Raw genomic sequence first — 25,189 nt, 5'->3', positions numbered from 1 at the left:
AAGAGAATTACAGACCAATCTCACTCATGAGCATTGATGCAAAAATACTAAATAAAATACCAGTAAATTTGATCCAAGAACGCATCAGAACCATCATCCACTATGATCAAGTCAGCTTCATCCCATGGATGCAGGGATGTTTCAACATATTAAAATCTGTCAATGTAATCCACTATATAAACAAGCTGAAAAATAAAAACCACATGATCATCTCATTAGATGCTGAAAAAGAATTTGAAAAAATACAATATTCTTTCATGATAAAGGTCTTGGAAAGAGCAGGGATACAAGGGACATAGCTAAACATAATTAAGGCAATATACAGCAAGCCAACAGTCAGTATCAAACTAAATGAAGAGAAACTCCCAGCAATACTACTGAAATCAGGGACAAGACAAGGTTGTCCATTCTCTCCATATCTATTCAGTATAGTTCTTGAGGTTTTATCTAGAACAGTAAGACATCAAAGGGAGATGAAGGGGATACAAATTGGAAAAGAAGAAATCAAATTCTCAATGTTTGCTGAGGATATGAAAGTTTACATAAGTGATCCCAAAAATTCTACCAAGGAACTTCTACAACTCATAAACACTTTCAGCAATGTAGCAAGATACAAGATTAACCAAAAAAAAATCAGAAGCTTCCTGTACACAGATGATAAAAGGGCTGGGGAAGAAATCAGAGAATCAACACCCTTGACAATAACCACAAGTAGCATAAAATATCTCAGAGTATCTCTAACCAAACAAGTTGAAGACTCGTAGGAGAAGAACATTAAATCTCTGAAAAAAGAAACTGAAGAAGACACTAGAAAGTGGAAAGATATCCCATGCTCTTGGGTAGACAGAATGAACATAGTAAAAATGGCAATCTTAACAAAAGCAATCTACAGATTCAACGCAGTGCCCATCAGAATCCCAGCAAAATTCTTCACAGACCTCGAAAGCATGGTACTCAACTTCATATGGAAAAGCAAAAAACCCAGTATAGCTAAAACAATACTGTACAATACAAGAATTTCTGGAGTCATCACAATCCCAGACTTCAAACTACTACAGAGCTACAAAGCTGAAAATAACCTGGTATTGTCATAAGAACAGACAGGTGGACCAATGGAACTGAATAGAAGACCCAGATATTAGTTTACAAACCTTTGAACACCTGATTTTTGACAAAGAAGCAAAAAATATTAAATGGAAAAAAAAGAAAGCATATTTAACAAATGGTGCTGGCGTAACTGGATATCAACATGTAGAAGAATGAAAATAGACCCATATGTATCACTGTGCACAAAACTCAAGTCCAAATGGATCAAAGACCTCAACATAAAGCCAGCCACTCTGAACCTTATAAAAGAGAAAGTGGGAAGTACTTTGAACTTATTGGCACAGGAGACCTTACTTCAAACTCTACTACAGAGCTACTGTACTGAAAACAACTTGATATTGGCATAAGGACAGGACAACCAATGGAACTGAATAAAACACCTGTATATCAATCCACACATCTTCAAACACCCGATTTTTGACAAGGAAGCAAAAAAAAAAAAATCAAATGGAAAAAAGAAAGCATATTTAACAAGTGGTGCTGGCATTACTGGATATCAACATGTAGAAGAATCAAATTAGAACCATATCTATCACCATGCACAAAACTCAAGTCCAGATGAATTAAAGACCTCAACAAAAAGCCAGCCACACTGAACCTTATAGAAGAGAATGCATTCGCACAGGGAACCACTTCCTAAATATAACCCCAGCAGCACAGACACTGAGAGAAACAATAAATGGGACATCCTGAAACTGAAAAGCTTCTGTAAAGCAAAGGATGCGGTCAACAAGACAAAACAAAAGCCTACAGAATGGGAAAAGATCTTCACTAACCCCATATCAGACAGAGGTCTGATCTCCAGAATATACAAAGAACTTGAGAAATTGGACACCAAAAGAACACATAATCCAATAAATGGAGTACAGACCTAAATAGAGAACTTTCAACAGAGGAATCTAAAATGGCTGAAAGACACTTAGGAAATGTTCAACATCCTTAGTCATAAGAGAAATGCAAATCAAAACAACTCAGATTCCATCTTACACCTATAAAAATGGCCAAGATCAAAAACAGTGATGACAACTTATGCTGGAGAGGTTGTGGGTAAAAGGGAACACTTCTGCATTGCTGGTGGGAATGCAAGCTGGCACAACCCCTTTGGATGTCAGTGTGGCGATTTCTCAGAAAATTAGGAAACAACCTTCCTCAAGACCCAGTAATATCTCTTTTGGGTATATACCCAAAGGATTCTCAATCATGCCTCAACTATGTTCATAGCAGCTTTGTTTGTCATAATCAGAACTTGGAAACAACCTAAATGCCCCTCGATTGAAGTTAGGATAAGGAAAATGTGGTACATTTACACAGTGGAGTACTACACAGCAGAAAAAAATAACATTTTTAATTTTCCAGGAAAATGGATGAAGCTAGAAAACATTATTTTTAGTGAGGTACCCCAGACCCTGAAAGTCAATTATCACATGTACTCACTCATAGGTGTCTTTCAAACATAAAGCAAAGAAAGCCAGGCTACAAACCACAATCCCAGAGAACTTAGACAACAATAAGAACTCTGAGAGACTTACATAGATGTAATCTACATGGGAAGTAGAAAGTAGAAAAAGATAAGATCTTCTGAGTAAATTGGAACCATGGGGACATTTGGGGGAGGGTTGAAGTGGGGAGAGAGGCAGGGAAGGGAGCAGAGAAAAATGTAGAGCTCAATAAATGTCAATAAAAAAAATTCCAGCACAAAAAAGAGGTTTCCAAGGAGAAGACTTTTGGTAAAGAAAGTGGCTGTTTTCTGCCCTTGTTGAAAAAAGTCTGCCTAGGGCTAAATTGAAGAGTTTTGAGGTTTCAAAATAGACTACTATTTACTCTGTCATGTGGTTATTATTGGCCAATCTTATGCAGATATATAATGAAAAGAAACAAGCTAAGCAGGAAAAATACAAAATGTAGAGTTTGAGAAGAAAAGGTGCAGAAGGAATTGTAATGTAATGTAGAAAAATGCTGTTCTCAAGGAGATACACAGATCAAAGAAAAGCCAGTGGAGTGATGACCTCAGGGTGAGATTCCACCCAGCCATGCTTTCAACTTGTGACAAGTAATTAAAGAAAAGCCTAAGCAGTGAAGGAAACCATTGAAAACAGAAAGCTGATACAGATGTATTTGAACAAGGGGACCATGTTGGACAGCTTCAGTCCATTATCAAATGATAACAGTATTATGTGATAGCAGGCCTAAGCCAGTCCTGAGGGCTTAAGTAAGTTATATGAAGATTTGCAAATGCCTATGGTTTCTGTTCCAGTTGCAATGCCTTCTACATCTAAGCATACAACTATGGCCTCATGGAGTATATTGTATGATTGGTTGATTAAGGAAGAGAAGACTATTAGTGTTTCCTTTACTTCTGGTTCTGTACTGTCTGTCACTTTTTGATTCCTGTGACAAAACACAATAAAACAACATATAAAAAACACATTTAATTTGGGATGCATGGTTCCAGGGGGTAATAGAATTCATGACCACCATGTTGGGATGCATGGCAGCAGGAAGGTGGGCATGGGGCAGTGGATCAGCAGCTGAGAGCTTACACCTGATCTTACATAAGCATGAGGAAGAGAAAGAGCTTACTGGGAATGGTATGAGTTATTGAAACCTCAAGGCCCACCCCCTGTGACCAATGTCATCCAACAGAGGCATACCTTGTAATCATTCCCAAACAGTTCCATCAACTGGGGACCAAGCATTCAAATATATGAGTCTGTGGGAGCCATTCTCCTTCAAACCACCACGAATACACTGCAAGCATCATCTGGAAGTGGACAGGTGCAGCATTATAGCCTCTTTCCAGGACAGTCATGAATCTTTATAGTGGACAGGACTTTAGGCAGTGCACATAGTTGGACATTCTGCTTAGAAGGAAAAATGGCCAGATGTGTGATGATTTACTGGTTCATATGCTGTAGTCAGTGTTTTGGCTCTAGTCATGGACTTGGAAATAGCATAATTAGAGTTTGGTGAGAAAAACTTTTAACCCCCCCCCCCAAAAAAAAACGATGTTGGTACATATCTTTAATCCCAACATTTGGGAAGTGTAGGAGCTAGCCATGATAAGCTAAATATGAACAGATCATTGAAAGGAAGTTCTTTACTTCCAACCATTATCACCTGCCAATGTAGGACTCAGCCATAGGAAAATTTAAAAGAGGCCTGAGTAGTTTACCCTGAAGCAATACCTGTTTGCAGAAAGAACCACAAGCTGAGATTACCCAACCACCACCCAAGAACAGACCGACTGAAGGAAATACCTAACATTATATCCGCAGTAGATAAGACCATCTGTCAGTACACACTCACCAGGACACCCCTAAACAAATGTCAGCCAATCAGGGATCCTGAACCTCAGAAACCCCTCACCCTCATCCCAATTCTAACTGAGCCTGGGGTTCTCTGTTTATTCCAATATGTTGGACATGCAGAGAGACCAAGTTTGCAAACTTGCATAAAATAAGGGTTCTTTGCTTTTACATACGACTCAGTCTCCTTGTTTGCTTAACATTTGGGTGCTCATTCAGGATCCCCAAAGCCCACTGGGACTAACACCTGTAGAGCCTTCTGCCGGCAGGTAAGTTTTCTGTGTTTTGTTTTATGTCTCATGTCTCATATCTTTTTGTAAGTGGGTCCAGGGACTGTAAGAGCCTGTAAAAAATCTAGGCGGATACGCGAAAAGATCACAGGTGGGGTGCTTGGAGGAGACGTCCCCAAGGCCCTTCTGCAGAGTCTGGTTCCTTCTATGAGACACACGAGTAGTAGTCTCAGTTCTGTATAGAGATATGCAGGCAACAGTCTTAGCTCGATAGAGGGGCAAGTCACACCCACAAACAGCTTGAAGCTGTCATCTTTGGTTTGGTTTGGCACCTTTATCTTGTTCATTGTCCTGTGTGTCTGTGTGTTGTGTTTTTGAAGCTGACGATATGGGACAGACTTAAATCATGACTTCTTTGACTTTGATATCATGATCACTTACAGGACTTTAGAGATAGAGCCATAAGCATAGGGGTATATTTTCCTAAAAGGGATAAAACAAATAACCTCTACCTGCCGCCTTAAACATTTCATGAGAAGGAGTCAGCCTTGGCCCCAAGCACAAGGCTGTAGGGCAGTGTGCTTGTGTGGATGGATGGCTGGACTATGCATCCTTTTTGCAATGTAGCAAGGCTACCTACCACAGTTGTAGTGGGCGGATGTACCCCAATAGGATTTCAAACACTGAGCAGAGAATCTGGGGTTAATTGCTATGACTTGAAAGGTTAACAATTTTTTTCTCTGCATGCTGCATACTACCCTGCCCCCTCCCATGCTGGTGGATGAGTTCCCTCTGCCTGCCCTAGGGTCTGCATGCCTCAACTTCTGGTCAAACCTAAGGTTTGGCTCCATGGGTCAAGGGCTCTGCCTATAGGGCAATGGCCATGTTGTGACACTATAGCAGATTTCCCTCCACCAGAGCTGTTTTGGTCATTCAGATCCAATGTGTTATAAGTATCTGTCATCACTTACAGGGTCTGGTTACAAATTATTATTGGTTAATGTATGAAAAAAAAAGCTTCTGTTGGTCTCAAATGTTTCACGCTGATCTCAAATGTTTCACACTGGTACTGGATTTTATGTGATGTAAATTAAAAAAATTTTGTTATAGTATTTGCATGTTTCTACTCTTGTTTAAAATACTGTAGCCATACAATATATCGTACACCACTGAGGGCAACCACAAGAAAGACTTCGGTAAGAGTTTTTATGTTGCCTGAAAAGTGAGAGAGATTTTGGTATGTTGTCTAAAAAGCAAGAGAGATTTTGGTATGTCATCTGGAAAGCGAGGGAGAAAGCAGGAGACTAAAAGAATAAAAAGAGAAAAATGGACTAAAAAGGTCAGAAGTGGATGTAAACTATGTTTGTTGTGGTTTCTCATATATGCAAATACTGAAAAATGCTTGTTTTGTTTAAAAGTTTGTCTACATAAGTTTTCTTACTAGCTGAGACAGAAATGGTCTGGCTATTTTTGCTGTCTCTGCCACCCATCACTTTTCTGGCCACATTTATGGGTCTGACTTCAGAAATTTATCACTGAGTTCTGGTTACTAAATTTGGTTAGCAGAAATTCAGATCACTTTTTGGTATAGATAATGTTAAAACTTCTATATGCTGTTTTTTTATTAAAAAGGTGGCTCTAGAGTTGGATTATGGCTCTTCCTTTATTAAACCCATGTTTTATTCACTTAAAATCTATGCATGGGTAATTTTAAAGAAACCATAAAGCATAATTCCATTTTAAATTTGGGATTACCATTTTGCTAGAGTTAAAAAAAAAACGGATGCCACATGATTTCACTGCCATCTTGATTAAAGGTGACTATGTGGAGTGGGTCTAACAGATCTCCAAGATAGTTTGGATTGGGATAGATTTTTGCATGATGACTCATGTCCCTTTCTTCTTCTTCTTCTTCTTCTTCTTCTTCTTCTTCTTCTTCTTCTTCTTCTTCTTCTTCTTCTTCTTCTTCTTCTTCTTCTTCTTCTTCTTCTTCTTCTTCTTCTTCTTCTTCTTCTTCTTCTTCCTCCTCCTCCTCCTCCTCTTCCTCCTCCTCTTCCTTTTCCTCCTCCTTCTTCTTTATTTAAAGATTTATTTATTATGTATACAACATTCTGCCTCCATGTATGCCCACATGCCAGAGGAGGGCGCCAGATCTCATTACAGATGGTTGTGAGCCACCATGTGGTTGCTGGGAATTGAACTCAGGACCTCTGGAAGAGCAGCCAGTGCTCTTAACCTCTGAGCCATCTCTTCAGCCCCTCTCATGTCCCTTTCTAGAAAGAAAATTTATATATTTATATATATATATATGTATATGTATACATATATATATGTAGATTTAAAGTTTTAAAACTGCACCTCAATGTTTTTATACTCAAATGTACCTAGCTCTGCCAGCTAAACTTTGTTTATTTAAGAGTGATAATGGTTATAAAGACATACATGGGTAATAGGAAATAGCTGGGGTTTACAAATATATGGCAGGACTAGTGTCCCAAAGAATGTGCAGTTGTAACAATGGACCTTAATAGTTTTAGAAATTCCAGTGCCAGGTGATAGTCACCAGAAGTACCAGCTCCAGTGAAATGGAGCAGGCTAAGACCTAAAAGCAGGCTATGTATATGCTGTTGAGGGTGGGACTAAAGAAGTACTTTATTTTTTATATTCTTGATATTGCAGAGAGACATTTAAGAGATTTTAATTTTTTTAGAAAAAAATTTAAATTTGTAAGGCTGTGAGACAACTATAAAATGTGTTGTATTATGTTTTATATTGTTAATATTTAAACTTAAAATAAAAGGCTAAAAAGTAGGGTCAGAGCCATAAGCACCAAAAACTAACCAGAAACAGAAATGTCTATTTCTTGTGATACGGAAGACAATGATCTAAGTAATTTGATAGAGGGCTTGGAACAGCATCCAAGCCTATGAATCTCAATCTTTTGGAGGTTATACAAGGGTAGTCTGGGACCACCTGCATGTCAGATGTTTGAGTTAAGATTCACAACATAGGATAAACTGCACTTGTAAAATAACAGCAGGAAAAATTCTGTAATGGAAGAATCACCATAACATGAAAAACTATATTAGAAGGTAAAAGCATTAAAATATTAACTAATGGTTTTAAAATATATTTCCTTGTTCAAGGTCTATTCAGGCTTAAGAATGTATGCTTAGCCTCCTTATCTTTGCTAACTTTGTTGGGTTTAAGCTATTTGGATAAACTGAGTCATAAATTTTTGTATTGATACTAAGAGGTTTGAACCTCCTTCTGGGGAAAGAATTTTGTTTCTCTGTCAATCATTCTGGGGTAATTAGAGATTCAGTGACCTTGTGAATGACAGAGAACAGAGCACTCACAGGGAAGCTGGATGGAAACTTGTTCAACTGGTCTCCTTGGCTGACCACCTTACTTCCAGCTCTAACAGGCCCCTAATGATCTTGCTTCTTCTTATCAACAGTCTTGATGGCTTTTGTTCCAGAATGGACCAATACTGTTTGACTGATGGTATTGAGGTTCCACTATCACCCTTTTGAGCCCCTGAACAACAGGAATCATAATTGAGTCCTGTTATTAGTACTTGTGAAGGGGGAAAAATATAGTGCCCAGGGCAGCTTGCTACACACCTGTCAAGATGGGTTCTATAGATCAGCAGGAAGGTAGACCTGAGTCTCAGTTTGCACTAGGGCAATGCTAGTTCTTAGACTCCCTCCTGTTTCCATTTCACCCCGGGACCTGTTCCTTGCCTTTGCAGGAGACAGCATTAACAACTAGATATAAACTTGTTCTGTGTTTACCCTTGGAATGACTAATTCAGTTTCTTTACTAGCTTTAATTCAAAATCATTACAGAGTGTGGAGTTCTAGTCTTGTAAAAGCTGCTAATTTATTATAGGCTGTTAGGAAATACAAATTAGTCAGTCGTCTTTAAAGTACTGATATAATTAGTTTCAGGAATAAGCCTTATTTAGTTCCCTATATGTTTTCAAAGTCAAACTTAAAACAAATAATGCGAAATAAAGTTTGTCTAATCAGACATACCTAGGCAGCCCTCATACTTCAGAGATCTGCAGAATATGGCATTTAAAATAGTGATTAAAAAGACAGAAATTCCGAGATCCTAGCAATAACCCAAGGTCTCCAAAGATTATTAGACACCATGATGTCTCCACCTGAATTACGATGATGCTGATTACTGGGCGAGATACCCCAGTGCAACACTTGCTACCAGAACCTGGTCCAGACTGTGGACAAACAACAGGATCTTGGAGAATTGATTGCACCACAAAAGTGATAAGGTCAGTCTTTTCCAAGTCCCTCTTCACAGAAAACATTCACCATATGGGCCTAGCTTAGACAGTAAGAAGACGCTGACTGCTGGGCGAGATATTTTTGCCTCCAATGCTATGGAAACCTGGGTATGACTTACTGTATATAAACTCTGGTCTCTGTCATTTTTAATAGATTCAGAAGCTATTTGGTATATACTCAGATATACTTTATTTATCCTTCTCAGATCTATGATAGTATTAATGGCTAGGGCAGTTATAATGTCAGTTTAACATCAAAAGGTGTCCATATTCTTCCACAAAGCTATAACCAACTTGTTAGCTCATTCTAAAGCTAAAGCTACCATATATGGTTCTCTGGACAGAAATACACACACACACACACACACACACACTCTCTTCTAACCAAAACCTTGTAGTTTTTGCTAGGATTCAAAGGTATTGAAAGACCCCCACTGTGGGGAGACTCTTACTCAAGTCTCGGGATAACACGACCCCCTCCCCAATAACTCACGAGAGACCGTCCTTGCTGCAATCACACGAGGTTTAATGATGAGACGAGATGGGAACCAGAGCACTGGGGCCGAGACTCACAACCCACGCAGGGAAAGAGTTCGACCATGAGTGACCAGGAGAAGGGGCTTTTAAGGGAAGAAACCATTGCCCAGTGATCCGAAAGGGGCAGGGAGGGTGTAGAAAATTCCGAGAATACCAGTGATGATCACCAGGGGGCAACTCCCTGCCTCTCAAGACCATTCCCAAAGTCATAGTCAGCTAGTTCCTTTCTCAAGATTATTCTCAAGATTACAATCTAACTTTATCTTCAGCTAGTTCCTGAAACATAGTCACTGAACCAGCTAATCCTAGATTCCTGATTTTTCTCTCCCTGCTTAGATTTTTGGCTATTTTCTTCCTGCTGGGGGTGGGGGTGGGGATCTGGATTTATCCAGGGCTTTCTTTGGGGATACCTGGTTTTATCCAGGTCTTTCAGTATAAGTCTATTCCTTCTGTTTACAGATACCTGTTATCTGCTCTTTTTCTAAATTTTAACTTCTGTTCCTAGTTTAAACATATCTCGATAGACTTCCACTTGGCTGGCAGACACATCTAAACATCAGTTGCCAACTACAACCTGCTCAGAATGTCGGCAAGCCCTGGACTTCCTGAAAGCTGTTGTGGCCCATTCCAGCTTATATGATTGCTACCTGTCCCTTCAACAAAGTCTGCCCCATTGCCTAAATTTCCTCCCCACCTTTGGCTAGCCTTTCAACCTACTTGGGCCTGGATAACAGTGCCCCAATGTCAGCTTGAAGTAGTTGAGGAAAGGAACTTGTCGTCCTATGCTTCCTGCCTAAAATAGGTTGAAAGGCTAAGACGAGGGGGAACTCCCTGGCATGGGGGACAAGATAACTACCTATAGTGCCTGTTGATTTACCAGAAAAATAGATCCAGAGTTGTCAATTAATGGATTTATTAATTTAAATAGTTCCATACCTTCTTAAAACCTGGGGCAAGCAGGACCCAAGATTGGGTCCTGTCATCAGTGCTTGTGAAAGGGGAAATGTAGGAGCCAGCCATGATAAGCTAAATATGAACAGATCACCCAAAGTAAGTTCTTTACTTCCAACCATTATCACCTGCCAGTGTAGGACTCAGCCATTGATAAGTTTAATGGAGACCTGAGTCTCAGTAGTTTACCCTGAAGCAATACCTGTTTGCAGGAAGAACCACAAGCTGAGATTACCTGATCACCACCCAAGACCAGACCATCTGAAGGAAATGCCTAACATTCCAACTGCTGTAGATAGGATCACCTGCTAGTACACACTCACCAGGATACCCCTAGACAAATGTCAGCCAATCAGGGGTCCTGAACCTCCGAAACCCCTCACCCCTACCTTTACCACTATAAAAACCCAATTCTAACTGAGCTCGGGGCCCTCCGTTTATTCCAATATGTTGGATATGTGGAGAGACCGGTTTTGTAAAATTGCATAAATAAAGGCTCTTTGCTTTACATACAGGACTTGGTCTCCTTGTTGTCTTTTGGGGAAACTTCACATATTTGGGCACAACAGGAGGCAGAGGCCGGCGGATCTCTGAGTTCAAGCCCAGCCTGCTCTACAGAGAGTTCCGGGACAGCTAAGACTACATTGAATGCTGAGAACTTACTGAAAAGTTTTTGAGACCCAATAAATCTCTCTGCCGATGCAATAATCTGAATCAGACCAAATCAAACCAAATTTAAAAAGGCCCAGGTTTAATGGATACTAACACTCAAGTGGCCTTCCAGGCCCTCAGAGAGGAGATGGGAAAGGAAGACCAGGATACCACGTCTTTGTTCTATGGGGGGCGGTTTAAATACCCTGAGGTAGTGATTTGAGCATCTCTGGGGAGGGGGTTACTGGTTGGCAGGCTTTCTCAGAGGTGGAGTCTGGACAGAAGCAACTCCCAGGGGAGGGGGCTTGGGATGGAGCTTTACACTCAAACATTACAGACTATTTGGATATATTGGCTGAGGTGAAGCCTTAACCCAAACATTACAGACTCTTTGGATATAGGGGTGCCAGGGTGTGGGGTGACACATCCAGCTACATCTTTAGTCACAAGCACAGGAAGAGACAACACTCAAAATGGCATGAGACTTTGAGACTTCAAAGCCTGCCATGGTGATGTACTTCTCGAACAAAGCTGGACCTCCTGGAGGTTTCTAGATGGTGTGACCAACAGAGACCAAGTTTTGGAACATTCTCACTCAACATTTCATTCCTTGATCTTCATAGGTTCCTAGCCATGTCATGCTGCAAAATGCATGTCGTTCAAAGTTTCCAAAACCCTTATAGTTTTTCACAGGCCCAACACTGTTTAAAATTCTCTTGTCATAAGTAATGCTGCACAGGTGTGTGGGTTCACATGGGTCCGTGAAATGAAGACTCAGAGACACATGAGAATAAACTTCGGCTCCGTGGCTGCAGCGAGCTCAGTCTCTGTGAACTGAAGCACTTTTCCTTTGCCTCTTGGCATCCTTATTTTTTCCCTATGTTTACACTTTAGCTAGTAGATTTCCTTATCTCAAAACAAACTGAATGAAGTTTCCAAAACCACAATGCCAGGTGCAAATACCTGATTCATGAGGTACCACAGTTTTCTTGGTTTCCTCTAAACCAAGTTTTGCATAGGCTTTGTATCCATGGGAAACTCCCAGACAAGATTTACACAGGGCAACGAAAGGTATCTGTAACACAAATGATGGATTAGGAGCTGAGTGAAAACTCCAAAGCCAGGCCAGGTATAGGCCAGCAGGGTTTCATGTCTAGTGGAGGTTGCTTGCTAACCCTCTGGCTCCAGGCAGGTGTGAATTTCTGCCACAGTCTCTCTTTTCTTTTTTCTTTCTTTTTTTTTCTTTTTCTTTTTTGGTGGGAGGTCACAAAGTTGGGGGTGGACTTGGGAGGACTGGGAAGTGAGTTTGATTGGTATGCATAATATGAAATTCCCAGATAATCAATACAAATATTATGTTGGAAAGAAATTTAAAAAGAAAGTCACTTCTGAGTCTCAATGCAGCCTCTTAATTGTAATCTCCTATAAAATAAGAAAAGTACATATTTCCAAAATATGATAGCCTGCTGGGTATGGTGGCACACATTTTTAATCCTAGTACCCAGGAGGGAGAGGCAGGCAGAGCTCTGTGAATTCAAGGCCAGCAAAGGCCAGCAAAGAGAGATCATATCTTAAAAACCAATTCTGCTTCTGTATTTAGCCATCTTGCTGTGGGGATCCTGTCTCTGCCTCTTGAATATGAAGATTACTGGTGGCTACTACACCTGCCAAGGTTTACATGGGTTTTAGAGATCCAAACTCCAGGCTTCCTGCTTCCATGGCAAATGTGTTATCCACTGAGCTATATTCCCCCTCCTGTATATGTCCATTTAAGCTGTTTCAAGGAAAACTTATTGTTCAGAAGGACAAAAGTCAACTTAGAGAAGCAGAATTGGTTAACTCCAGATTCAGAAAGAGACCTTGCTGTTGTCATTTATAGCATTATAAATGATAACACTTGCCTCAGTGAATAAAGTGGAGAGAGATCAAGGTAGATACCTGCATCAGCTTCAGGCCCCAGGAATCTGTGTGGATGGTTTGAACTTATGACAGTTTCTTTGTTTGTAGATTCCTCTCTTTGGTGCTAAGACTATTGTCCAGAGAAGTCCTGATGAACCAGCACTGAGCAAAGCTGAATTTATTGAGAAAGTCCGTCAGAGTAACCAGGCCTGTCATGATGGAGACTTCCACACAGCTATTGTTTTGTATAATGAAGCCCTGGCAGTTGATCCTCAGAACTGCATTTTATATAGCAATAGATCTGCAGCCTACATGAAAACCCAGCAGTACCACAAGGCATTGGATGATGCAATCAAAGCCCGACTCCTCAATCCCAAATGGCCAAAGGTAGCAGTTTTATTTACTTTCACAGAAGCATCTATTTTCGTATTTTAGGATAACATTTCATTGATTCAATACAGATATTCATTCATAGAATCAATACTACCACAAAATCTACAATGATCAAAAACCAGCAATCACCTTCCTTTTTAGTGGTTTTGTAAGTGTGCCTTCTGTCCATGTTTAATTCTTTCCCTTCTTGTTTTAGATTTGGGTTTATCTTTTTGCTGAATTACAGGATCCATTCAGGTTTTAGATATCTTTTTTTATACAAATGTTTAAACGTGGTAGAGTGATTGCATTTATTTCCTTCAATTTAAAATGAACTAACTTAGCCATGTATTGGTACATACCTTTAGTCCCAACACTTGGGAGGCAGAGATAGGCGCATCTCTGAGTTGTAGGCCAGCCTGGTCTCTCTTACACAGAAACCCTGTCCTAACCATCCCCCCCCCCCCCCAAAAAAGAAGAAGAATTTAATCAGGGAAGTCTCAGCTAAAAAAAAAAAATTAAAATTATATTCTCTTGAGCATTGCGTGGTACAAGTTGGTGATTTTATTTTTTTCATAAAGATGCTTTTTAACTTAATGATAGCATTACATTGTTATAGATGTATAAAATATGATATATATGTATCTTAAGTTGAAAATAATTTAAGTGAAAAATAAATATGGTAGTCTGTACATCACCCAGCATCCAGGAGGCCAAGGAAGGAGGGTCTTGAGTTTAAGGTTATGGTTTTAATAAAAACAAAACATAATACACATTCAAAACACATAACCCACCAAACATTATAGTTTAGTTTAGTCTATCCATACTGTGCTCCGTGTACTTAGTCTGAAAGTTAGACAAAATTGTTTAACACACGCTGGGTATGGTGTTTAAGTTTGTATTCTAGCACTCAAAAAGGAAGATTTCAGGTCTGAGGCTAGCATGGCCTACATAGAAAGTTTTCTAAGACAGCCTGGGCTTTATAGCAAGCCTTGTGTGAAAACAAACAGATGGTGACGTTTATGAGTGGAGATGGCAGTTGTGACTGTGGAGGGTAAAATTGGGGCTTGTAATCCTAGAGGAGCATGAAGTCATGAGTTGACCAGGTACACATTTTTCACAGAGAGTAAAGGGAACAGATATTTTTGGCTGAACTCAGTCCCAGATATTTCTACCAATTTGATTAAAAGTAGACCTATGAAATTCAGAGGGTTGCCTTTTCCTCAGATGGTTTGAAGTCAAAGAGGCACAATTGATATAAAAAGACAAAGCAGCCAGAAAAGGAGATTGTTTGGAGTTTCTGGCTGGTGGTTTCCACCCAGCAAGAAACTCTGGGGATGTTGACATCTCTAAATGCCATATGTCTCCTGCCTGATCCTGACCACAGTACTTAGTGTTGGACACATCAGTATTTAGGAGGTGCTAAGAGGGCACTTACTTTTGAACCTTTCTAAATACCTACATGTTGCGAGCTTCATATCCATTGAGTTTGATCCATTGACAGAGTCTTTCTTTGTATTAGGAAATAAAACTTTTTGTATCTGAGACTTAGAGATAGCAAACGGAGTGAGGCTGTATCTGGCCACCTGCGGAGGAATTTCTACTCTATTTCTCATGCTGTGCTATAAGATGTTGGCCTTTCTATTCATTAAGTGCTCCAGCACACATATATAGAAGCCTGAGGGCCACCAAAGCTGTATTGTTTCTGTGACTTCTCTCTGGATTCTGCCTTTCACAGCTTCTTAAAACTTTTTTTTTTGTTGTTTTTTTTTTTGTTTTGTTTTTTTGTTTTTTGAGACAGGGTTTCTCTGTAGCTTTTTTTTTTAGAGCCTGTCCTTTAAAACTTTTTTTAAGGTTTATTTATGTATACAGAGTTCTGCCTGCATATTTGCCTGCAGGTCAGAAGAAGGCATCAGATCTCATTACAGATGGTTGTCAGCCACCATGTGGTTGTTGGGAATTGAACTCAGGACCTCTGGAAGAGCAGCAGTAAGTGCTCTTATCCTCTGAGCCATCTCTCCAGCCCATGTGATGACTTCTTACAGTGTCATTGTAATTCTGTTACCAATGCTCAGGGTCAGGGCCAGGCATTTCCAGGTCCTTGGCTTTTTGTTCAATAGTAAAATAAAAGCCGACACAGATTTCACAGTAACTTATTACTTTATTTTTAAACAAAACAATAGAATACATCAGAATATACTGCTAGACAGCAGTGGGCCACATAAGTGAAGATCCTCAAGGCTTCAGGTTATTGCCTGTGGCTTATTTTTATGAGATCCAGACCAAGAAGGGGCTGGTTACTAAGGGATATAGTTTTGGTGGTTCTCTGTTTTGATCCATTGGTTAGGTCATATCATAATTTTTTTCCCACACATTTCCCTTCCCCCAGTGTATCAGATTTTAAGGCATATGCATGTCCATTTATATATAAGCATAAGATTATAAATAGGGGATTTTTCGTGAAAGTTCCCTTTGGGGACAGCTTGCTTTACTGTGAATGTATCCAAATAGGCCACATTAGTCTTTCTGGACATCCAGAGAGTAAGAATGAATAGTACAGGACTTTTTTTTTTTTTTTTTTCTGAGACAGGGTTTCTCATTAGCTTTGGAGCCTGTCCTGGAACTCGCTCTTGTAGACCAGGCTGGCATCAAACTCACAGAGGTTGCCTGCTTCTGCCTCCCGAGTACTGGAATTAAAGACATGTGCTACCACTGCCCAGCTAGTACAGGACTTTTAAAACAGTACTTCCAATCTTGCTTGCCAGCAAAGGAGTTACTGGAACAATGCACCAAACATCCAGTTTGACTGCAGTAGTGAAGAGGGCTTGTAACTGGAATGTAGTAAGTCTGACCTCAGAGGACCATCCGTGCATCTTCAGCCTATGCAAGTGAGGCTTAGTGGGAGAAGATCCATTTATGAAACTTTGTCCACTTTCAAAGTCTTTGTTGAACTTCTAGCCATTTTGATATGCAAATGCAGTTTCTGATGTCATTTTGGTAATAAAAGTATATCCTTTCTTTCAGTGGTTAAGTTCATACTTCCTTACTTGGGAAGTAACTGCTGCTTGGTATAATGCCCTTATTTGGGGCAATGGTGGATACGGTTTAAAGTTCCTCTGTTATAGTCAGAATTGCTTTGATCTTGGCAAGTGCCTGTGACCAGTAAGACAGATTTTTTTTTCTTTTTAATTTGTTTATTATTTGTGTGTGTATGCATGCTCTTGTATGTCATTCACATGTGTAGAGGTCAGAGGATTATTGTTGAGTCAGTTCTGTCAACACAAAAGTATAACTCTTACCTCAAAGAAGATAAGTGATAGTTTATTTTGAAGCCAAATATAAGTGATAATAGCTCAGGAACAAAGACCACGTTCTAATAAGGTAGCATTTTCATGAACATTCTATACTAACAGAATAAAGAAAATTATAAATCAAGACTTTTTTCAGTACAACAGTGAGGACACTGGGTAGGCAAGTTCTAGCAAAGCAGGAGAGTTCTGCTGTAGACCTCAGATGCTGTCTGACGGTGCTCTTAGACCTTTTGTCTAAGGGGTCTTGATCATGTTTCTTTGCCAGTTAAAATGTTAAAAGGCAGGAAAAATATTGAGAATGGCAGTGGAGGGAGAAATCTCAAAACCACAAATAGGAGTAGACAGAATCAGCAGAGGAGTCCTGAAGCTGAAAACCCAGCCTCCTCTCCAGGACTGGGGTTTTAAGTCTTTGGAGGTCTTCCTTTCCTACTTTAGGGTTGGTCAGTTTGAAGAGAGACAGGGTGGTTGATTGGTTCACAACTGTTGTGCACATGTGCTTAAACTTGGTGGGCCACTCCATCAGCAGGGTGTCCTACTGATAGGAGAAAATTCACAAGGCTTTTGTTTTAAACTGCCAGCCTTTTGTTCCAGATCAGGAGGAAGAGGAAGAAGCCAGTTATCTTTGAAGTTCACCATCTTTATCACCTACTCTCTGCTCCTCTCCCTGTCTGTCTGCCTACCTCCTACTCCCTCACTTTCATTGGTGGAAACTAGGATTTTGTTAAGCTAAGATACCCCAAGGGGTTTTGTCTGTGATGTTGGCTCTGACATAGAAGTGAGCAAGGAATGGCTATTTAGGGGCCTAAAAAATAGCAATTGGTGACCTATGCTTGCAATAGGGAACTCAGTTGCCCCAGACCTCTGTTCTGAGACAGACCCCCTTGCCCACAGACCAAAGGCCAAAACCAAAATAAAACGAAAACAGTAGCAATCACTGAAAAAAAAGAAGAAGAAAAAAAAGAAAAAAAAGCAATTGTAAAAGGTATTTATTAAAGATAAATTGTAACCAGGCTGTGTAGCTACTACTCCGATCTCTACATAATCACTGAAGTTTTAATTAGCTGGAAAGTTTGTGCTCAGAGAGATTCTTTCTGGGAATTTGTTTCTGTAGTTCTCTCCTTCCACCTTTATATGGATTCCTGGAAATGAATTCAGTTCTTTAGGTTTGTGCTTTAGTAAGACAAAATTTCATGAAATTATGTGGTAGAAGATTTTAACTGCAGGTGAATCAGAGGCCTATGTCAGGTCTGAAACAAACTCAGGACAAGTGACTAACTTGTGCCTATTATTGTACCCAAGCCCCTGCTGGCCTCCAGGCTCACTCAGTACCCATGGCTCCTCTCAGCTCTTCTTACCTCACTCACCCCACCCCTACTCCACCTCGAGATCTCTCTTCCCCCAGCTTCTCATTCCTATATAACTTTGCCATTCTTGCCATATACCCTCTTGGCCCCCTGCTGTGGAACAATGGCCTTGTACCCTGTAAAGATTTTTACTTGTATTTTAATAGAATACTGATTGGCTAGTAGCCAGGCAGGAAGTGTAGGTGGGGTGACCAGGCAGGAAGTATAGGCACCTCAATGAGAACAGGAGAATTCTGGGAAGAGGAAAGAATCAGTCTGCAGTCATCACAGAGGAAGTCAGACACAGAGGAAGCAAGATGAGAATGCCTTGCTGATGAAAGGTACCAAGCCATGTGGCTGACACAGACAAGAATTATAGGCTATATAAGTTATAAGAGTTAATAAGAAGCCTGAGCTAATAGTAAGTCAACTAGTTTATAATTAATGTGGACCTCTGTGTGTTTCTTTGGGACTGACCGGCTGCGGGACCCAGTGGGACAGAAACCTCTGGCAACAGCTCTCTCTCTCTTGGTCCTCTTTTTTGCTTTGGATTCTTCCAGATGCTTCTGGCTGTACTTTCCCTCCTGTCTACAGTTAAAACCTTCCTTTCAACTATACTGTGGAGTGCTCATGTCCTTTCTTTATACAGTATGTATGGAGAATCAGTTATCTCTTCTTCCACTTGGTGGAGGCAGGGTCTTACTGGTTCTGTGGTGTTAGTTTTGGGTATTCTAGGCTAGCCATGGACTTCTGGTGATTGTTGGGATTACAGTCTTACCCAGCAGGGATGAAGGCTTCTCTGTAGCTGGATAGATGGAGCCCGCTCTAGTCTTCTCTGGCACACACAGTAGCAGACAGTGAAAGGGTAAAAAGGTGTAAAAAGGGCACCTATGGAGGGCCCTGCCAAAGTCTTTCCTCTGAGAGAATGTACAGTGTGCAGCAGAATTAGTGCAAGGGGCTTATTGGGGGAGGGGAGAGTGAAAGATTGGAAGGCCTTTTTGGAGTGGGTACATGAGAGAGACGACAGATAGGAAAGCACGAGGAGCAAGAGCAAGAGAGGGAGCTGATGTTTAGGTCCTTTTAAGAGGTGTGCACATCATGTAGTTGAAGGTGGAAAGGGAGTCACCTGGCAGAAGGTGATGAAGTAGCTGCTTTGGTGGCTGAGGCAGGCTGACTGCTGCCGCTTTTTTTTTTGTGGGAACTAACAGATAAAAAAAGTGTTTTCTGTATACTTTTCTTCTGGGTTCCCTACTTTTACATTTTACTGAGTTTGACTGATAGTTCTCTTTCTGACTACATTTTTTTTTTTTTTTTTTTTTTTTTTTTTTTTTTTTTTGGTTTTTCAAGACAGGGTTTTTCTGCAGCTTTAGAGCCTGTCCTGGAGCTAGCTCTTGTAGATCAGGCTGGTCTCGAACTCACAGAGATCCGCCTGCCTCTGCCTCCCGAGTGCTGGGATTAAAGGCGTGTGCCACCACCGCCCGGCTCATTATTTTTAACTATTTTTGGAACAATTTGAGATTAAATTGAAGACAAATTGGATTGCTACTTATAAATCCTTCAGTATATATTGAGAACATTCTGTTGCATAATCACAATGCAAACTTTAAAATCAGAACATTAACATTAATATAATAATACTGTCCAATCTATTGATACCATTCACGTTTCAGAGATTGCTTAAGGAATGTCTTTTATGGACATAATTTATTTTCTGGCCCCAGATCTACTATTTGGAAAGAAATGTATCAGATGCTATGTAGTTAGACTATATTATCAAACATATGGTGCCTACCCACATTTTAAGTAACTTACTTGATGTACTAGATTTTTTATCATTCCTTGGCTCTTAATTATAATTTACTTACTTGGTGCCTTAACCTTTGACCACTATAGTAAAAAAAACAGGAACATGTATTTCTTGCCTTTTGATTTTGACTCTGCTTTTGCCCATTCTACATGTCTCATGCATTGGTACTGGTTTGAAAAGCCTGGGAATCTCTTGACTCCAGGTCCTACCGATTTCCTCTTCTCTACAGGAATTAGCCACAATGTGTCAGAAAAGGAATTGTTCTTAGAATAATCTTATATGTCTGACCAGCATTAGGGCTATAAAATATGCACTGAAAAGAACGATAGACCGTGCTTTGTTCTGAATTTCCAATTAGGTGATGTACTCTTGAGTTAGTTTGGATTATTCTTGTGCCTACAGTCTTTGTAATCATAGTATAAAGTCTCATTAGGAAGTGGCTTGTTACTTTACAAATGAATAACTAATAAAAATCATGGCCAAACTTTTGGGGCCAGTTGCAACTCTGAGGAGCAAGTTCATTATGATTCTGATTATTGATAACCAGATGTAAACAAGTTAAGATTTGGTTGTTTTCTGTCCTAGTCATTTTTCTATTGCTGTGAAGAGATGGCCTGACCAAGGCAACTTAGAAGGCATTTAACTGGAACTAGGGGGCTTGCTTATAGTTTTAGAGGGTGTGACCATCTGTCCATCCCACTGGGTAAGACTAAGACTACTGCCACAGCCGGGCGGTGGTGGCGCACGCCTTTAATCCCAGCACTCGGGAGGCAGAGGCAGGCGGATCTCTGTGAGTTCGAGGCCAGCCTGGTCTACAAGAGCTAGTTCCAGGACAGGCTCCAAAGCCACAGAGAAACCCTGTCTCGAAAAACCAAAAAAAAAAAAAAAAAAAAAAAAAAAAAAGACTACTGCCACAATTTTGGGGTCAAATTTGAAGCAAGCTTTATTAAATACTGGCCAAGAAGATAGACACTGGCCATGTCCATACCCAGGATTCCTAGAGAATGGCTGTGAATTACATTAGTCAGGCAAAAACCGCAAGGCTATGTACATCTTGCCTTTGTCCAATTGGGAGAAAGCATACATCCTAATGTACTTCCTGTCCCATACCTCCTGCTTACATGTGTATAGCCTGTGCAGTTGGGGCAACCAACCTTGATTCTGAAACTTCAAAGTCCATCACTAGGTCACACATACTAATCCTTTTCAGACCGGTTCTAACAACCAGGAACTAAGCATTCAAATGTATGAGCCTTTGGGGGAGGGGTCCATTGTCATTCAGACGACCACAGTTTCTAAAAGGTCTAAGAAGTTAGACGAGAAGGTGTTGTAAACTCTGATTACACTCCAGTCTGTTTACATTCATGTTTCTAAAACAGCCAGTCTCTTGACTGGGGCTGTGTAAAATAAAAAATAAGTTACATATTTCTTACTCCAAGAGGCAAGAAGCAGGACACAGGGGCTGGAGAGATGGTTCAGCCCTTAAGAGCACTGACTTCTCTTCCAGAGGACCAGGGTTCGATTCCCAGCACCCATATGGCAGCTTACAACTGTCTGTGACTCCAGTTCCATGGGATCCAACGCCCTCCCACAGATACATATGAAACAAAACAAAACAAAACACCAATGTGTATAAAATAAAATAAATTAAAAAAAAAGAAGCAGGACACAGATGATAAGTACAGGAAAACCAAAGTTCAGCCTTGTAAAAAAAACTCTGCATCAGAAACTTGGGACTCAGTTATGGTCTTAGCAGGCTTGGGAAGCTCCACTTGTAGAGCTCTTCCTTTCACAGCACACTGAGCTCCTTCTTCTCTCAAGCTCAGACTGGCTCTGCTCACAGCTGCTGCCGCCTTTGGTGGTCCTTCCCATGGCACTGGCATCTCCACAAGGCTGCAGTGTCACTGCAGCTGGACCGCACTTGACCTTCTTCAGGGACTCTGACCCTACCACATGGTGCCAAGCCTTGATTTTTCTCCATGCGCTGTCACCAAGGTTCTAAGCCTCAACTGCTCTCTCAGAGTCCTCGTGACTTCAAAATCTTGAATCACCTGGGAGACACTTACACATGATCAAGTTCAGTGCAGAGTACAACCTTGTCTCTCTCTGGCCCATGGCTTCTGTGTGTTACCCCCAGGATGCACTTCCCAAACTTAGGCCTCCTTGATGCCGATTACTCAGCTCCAGCTGACCAATCTGCTTGAGCAAAGGCTTCACTTTAGTGGTCCTTGTCTCTTGTTACTCACAGATGACTCTTTAGTCCCAGCTGACAGTATCAGACTCTCAAATTTACCTTGAAGCTTCATAAACTAGACTCCGTGTCTACATTGGTCTCGTAATAGCTTTCAAAGCTCTGAATACCAGATGACTTTTCTAGCCAAAAGTTCCAATGTCCTTCTTAAATCCTCCCCAAAATATGGTTAGGTCTGTCACAGCAATATCCCATGAATCTGGTACCATAATTGATTTTACTCAAGAGTTTTCTGGAGGAACAGAACCAAAAGGCTGAAAAAATTTATCTCAGAATTTATTAAGTAATCTTTAAAATAGTAACAACAGCTAAGTCACATACCTGAGAAGCTAAGGATTCAGTAGTTACTTTGTCCTTGAGTCCAGGTCCCTTAACAGTTAAAGTTTAAAAGGTGATTCTTCCACTCTGTCAAGCCAGTTGCTTCAGGATTGTGGGGGAAATGGTCAGACCATTGGATTCCATGAGCATGGGCCCACTGCCACACTTCCTTAGCTGTGAAGTGGGTTCCTTGGTTTATTTCGGTAAGAAAAAAAGCAATGTTCCCTCCTCAGTAGAAGCGGCTCATTGTAATCAACTTGGCAAAAGGTTGCTGGATGGTCACCCTGGGGAATAGTGTCATGTTGGGGGCTTAGTGTTGGCCTCTGCTGCTGGTAGATCTGGCACTCAGCAGCAGCTGTAGCTGGATCAGCTTTGGTGAGTGGCAGTCCATGTTATTGATTCATAATTGTGTAAAGACAATCATGGCTAGGGAAAGAGGCTGGCTCTTCACAGAAGGGGTCATCCTGTCTGCTTGATTATTAAACCCTTCCTCTTCCGAAGTTACTCTTTGATAAGTATTTACATGGAGCACAAGTATCTTCACATCCTTTGCCCATTTGGAGAGATCACTTCTTCCCCAGATGTCTTTCTCATGAGTTTTCCAATCATGCTCCTTCCAGTTGCTGGCCATCCAGCCAAACCACTGGTTACAGCCCATGAATTAGTGAACAATCACACATCTATCTGGTTGTTTCATATTCCTAATGAATCTACAACTATGTGCACTGCCTGAAGTTTTACCTACTTCGAACATTTCCCCCCTCTGCAGTCTTTCATGGTTTTCCTAGAAAAGAGCTTTAATGCTGCAGCTATCCTTTTCTTTTTTTGCTTTTTTGAAATAGGGGTTCTCTGTGTAACAGCACTGACTGTCTTGGAACTTACTTTGTAGACCAGGCTGACCTCAAACTTTATGAGATCTGCTTGCCTCTGCTTCCCAAATGCTGGGATTAAAGGTGTACCCCTACCCAGCTGTAGCTATCCACTCTGTGCTGAGTAGTAGGAAGAACCATCAGTTAACTGTGCCCCAGTCTCTCTTCCTCAGCCATCTAATCTATAGGCCACACCCCATAAACCAGTAGGTAAATGCTGTTTGGAGCCTTTGGCAATCCCATAGGATTTTGGAGCCAGGTCATCTATAGATAACTGTTCTTTTGAGAGACAACTCTTGACCTGTTAGTGGGGCCTTAGTGAAAACTGAACATTTGACCATGAGCTACCAGGTTACCTTGCAGCATGAGCTGCTTTTTCTGAACAGGGTGTTATCTCACCCACCAAGCCCTAAAGTCAGACATGTACAACAACTGTTCAACAAATCAAAGTGGTATACATGTGATTTGGCTGGAGCAGGTCCTAAGGGAACAAGTACATTACATGAAGTTGCTCAAATATTATGGTTCCTATTCCTATCACAATGACTTTTATCTCTGAGCATCCATCTGTCCATGGAAGCACCACCCCCGAGTGTACTTGGCCCTCCCGTACCAATCATTTATCCAGAAATGACCTACAGGCTTGCCTCCAGACAGTCTGATGGAGGCATTTTCTCAATAGAGGTTCCTCTTTCCAGGTAACTCTAGCTTGTGTCAAATCGACAACACAAAACAAAAATGATACTCATAGTCTCATGTATTTGAACTCTTGGTCCCTAGTTGGTGGTGCTGTTTGAAGAGGTTTCTGTGTGGTCTTGTCAGAGGAAGTGTGCCACCAGAGGTGGGCTTTGATTTTTTTTCCAGATTTCTCTCTTTGTTTTGTGCTTGTGGTTCAAGAGCTCTCAGCTTCTGTTCTTGCTGGCTGCTTGCTGCCATGATGGACTTGTTGTATTGTAGTCTTCTGGGAAAGTAAGCCTAAATAAACCCGTCCTTGGTCATGCTGTTATCACTGTTACAGAAAAGTAACTGATACAGCATTCTTATTACCAGTTAAAGTCTCAATATCAAAAATGTTGCTTGTTTGATGTGAATCATTGGGTACCCTTGGTTTTTAGATCCCTCCATGGGCTGGTTACTTTGATTATGTAGATCCTTCAGAATTAGACTGACATGGTACAGGTTTATGAAATATTGTGTCAAACTGATTTTAAAGACTGCAAATGGGATCATCATAAGCACAGAATTCTTTTCAAATAGAGAATAAATTAAAAAGTGACTTCAAAGGATTGGTTAACAAAGGGTCACTACTTGAGAATGTCCTCCCTACCTACTAGATAATAACAAAACCCATTGTTTATATAGGCTTGAAAATGTAAACAAAATCTTTCAATTAGATGGAAATAAAGGGCTTGTTTTTACTTTTAAAAAATAGAATTTTATATGACTTTTTTGTACTATGTTCAAGTTTAATACAATTTACTCTTTAAAAGAGTGAGATATACACTCTTTCGTGTAAATCCTATGTGGTTTTATTTATTTTTGTTGTTTTTGTTTTGTTTTCTGTTGTGTTTTTGAGACAAACTCTAGTATATTGTCCGGGCTGGTTTTGAATGAATGGTTTAAGCAATTCTCTTGGGTTAGCCTCCTGAAAGCACTGCAAATATAGGCATGTGCCATAGTGCTTTGCTTCTGTGTAGTTTTGCAGCTTCATAGTATCATAGAGATATAGTTTTGCTCTGCTATTATTAATTTGTAAGAGTCTCACATGTGTTTGTAATGGCAGTTTTTACTGAAGACCTCTTTGTATTAACAGGTTAAGTAGTGAGTCTGTTGTTATTGTTTGTGATACTTGGGATTGAACCTAATGTCTCACACATGGTAGGCAAACACTCTACTGCTGAGCTACATCTACATCCAAAGTTTGCCTTT

The 25,189-nt window shown here is 40.5% G+C and overlaps 1 protein-coding gene across 2 annotated transcripts in view; it reads left to right on the top strand.

Annotated features, from left to right (window-relative positions):
* Nucleotides 1-25,189, top strand: part of Ttc28 (tetratricopeptide repeat domain 28) — a 489,585-nt gene that overhangs the window by 26,653 nt on the left and 437,743 nt on the right. For both annotated transcript variants that reach the window (XM_042055899.1, XM_038345627.1), the window contains exon 2: nucleotides 13,098-13,376. In XM_042055899.1, the coding sequence (XP_041911833.1) occupies nucleotides 13,098-13,376 (279 nt within the window). The remainder of the gene's footprint in view (nucleotides 1-13,097; nucleotides 13,377-25,189) is intronic.

The sequence above is a fragment of the Arvicola amphibius genome, chromosome 10, assembly GCF_903992535.2.
Source record: "Arvicola amphibius chromosome 10, mArvAmp1.2, whole genome shotgun sequence".
NCBI classification, from domain to species: domain Eukaryota; kingdom Metazoa; phylum Chordata; class Mammalia; order Rodentia; family Cricetidae; genus Arvicola; species Arvicola amphibius.
The sequence above is the reverse complement of the archived record's forward strand: the minus strand, read 5'-3'. Positions and strand labels throughout refer to the sequence as shown.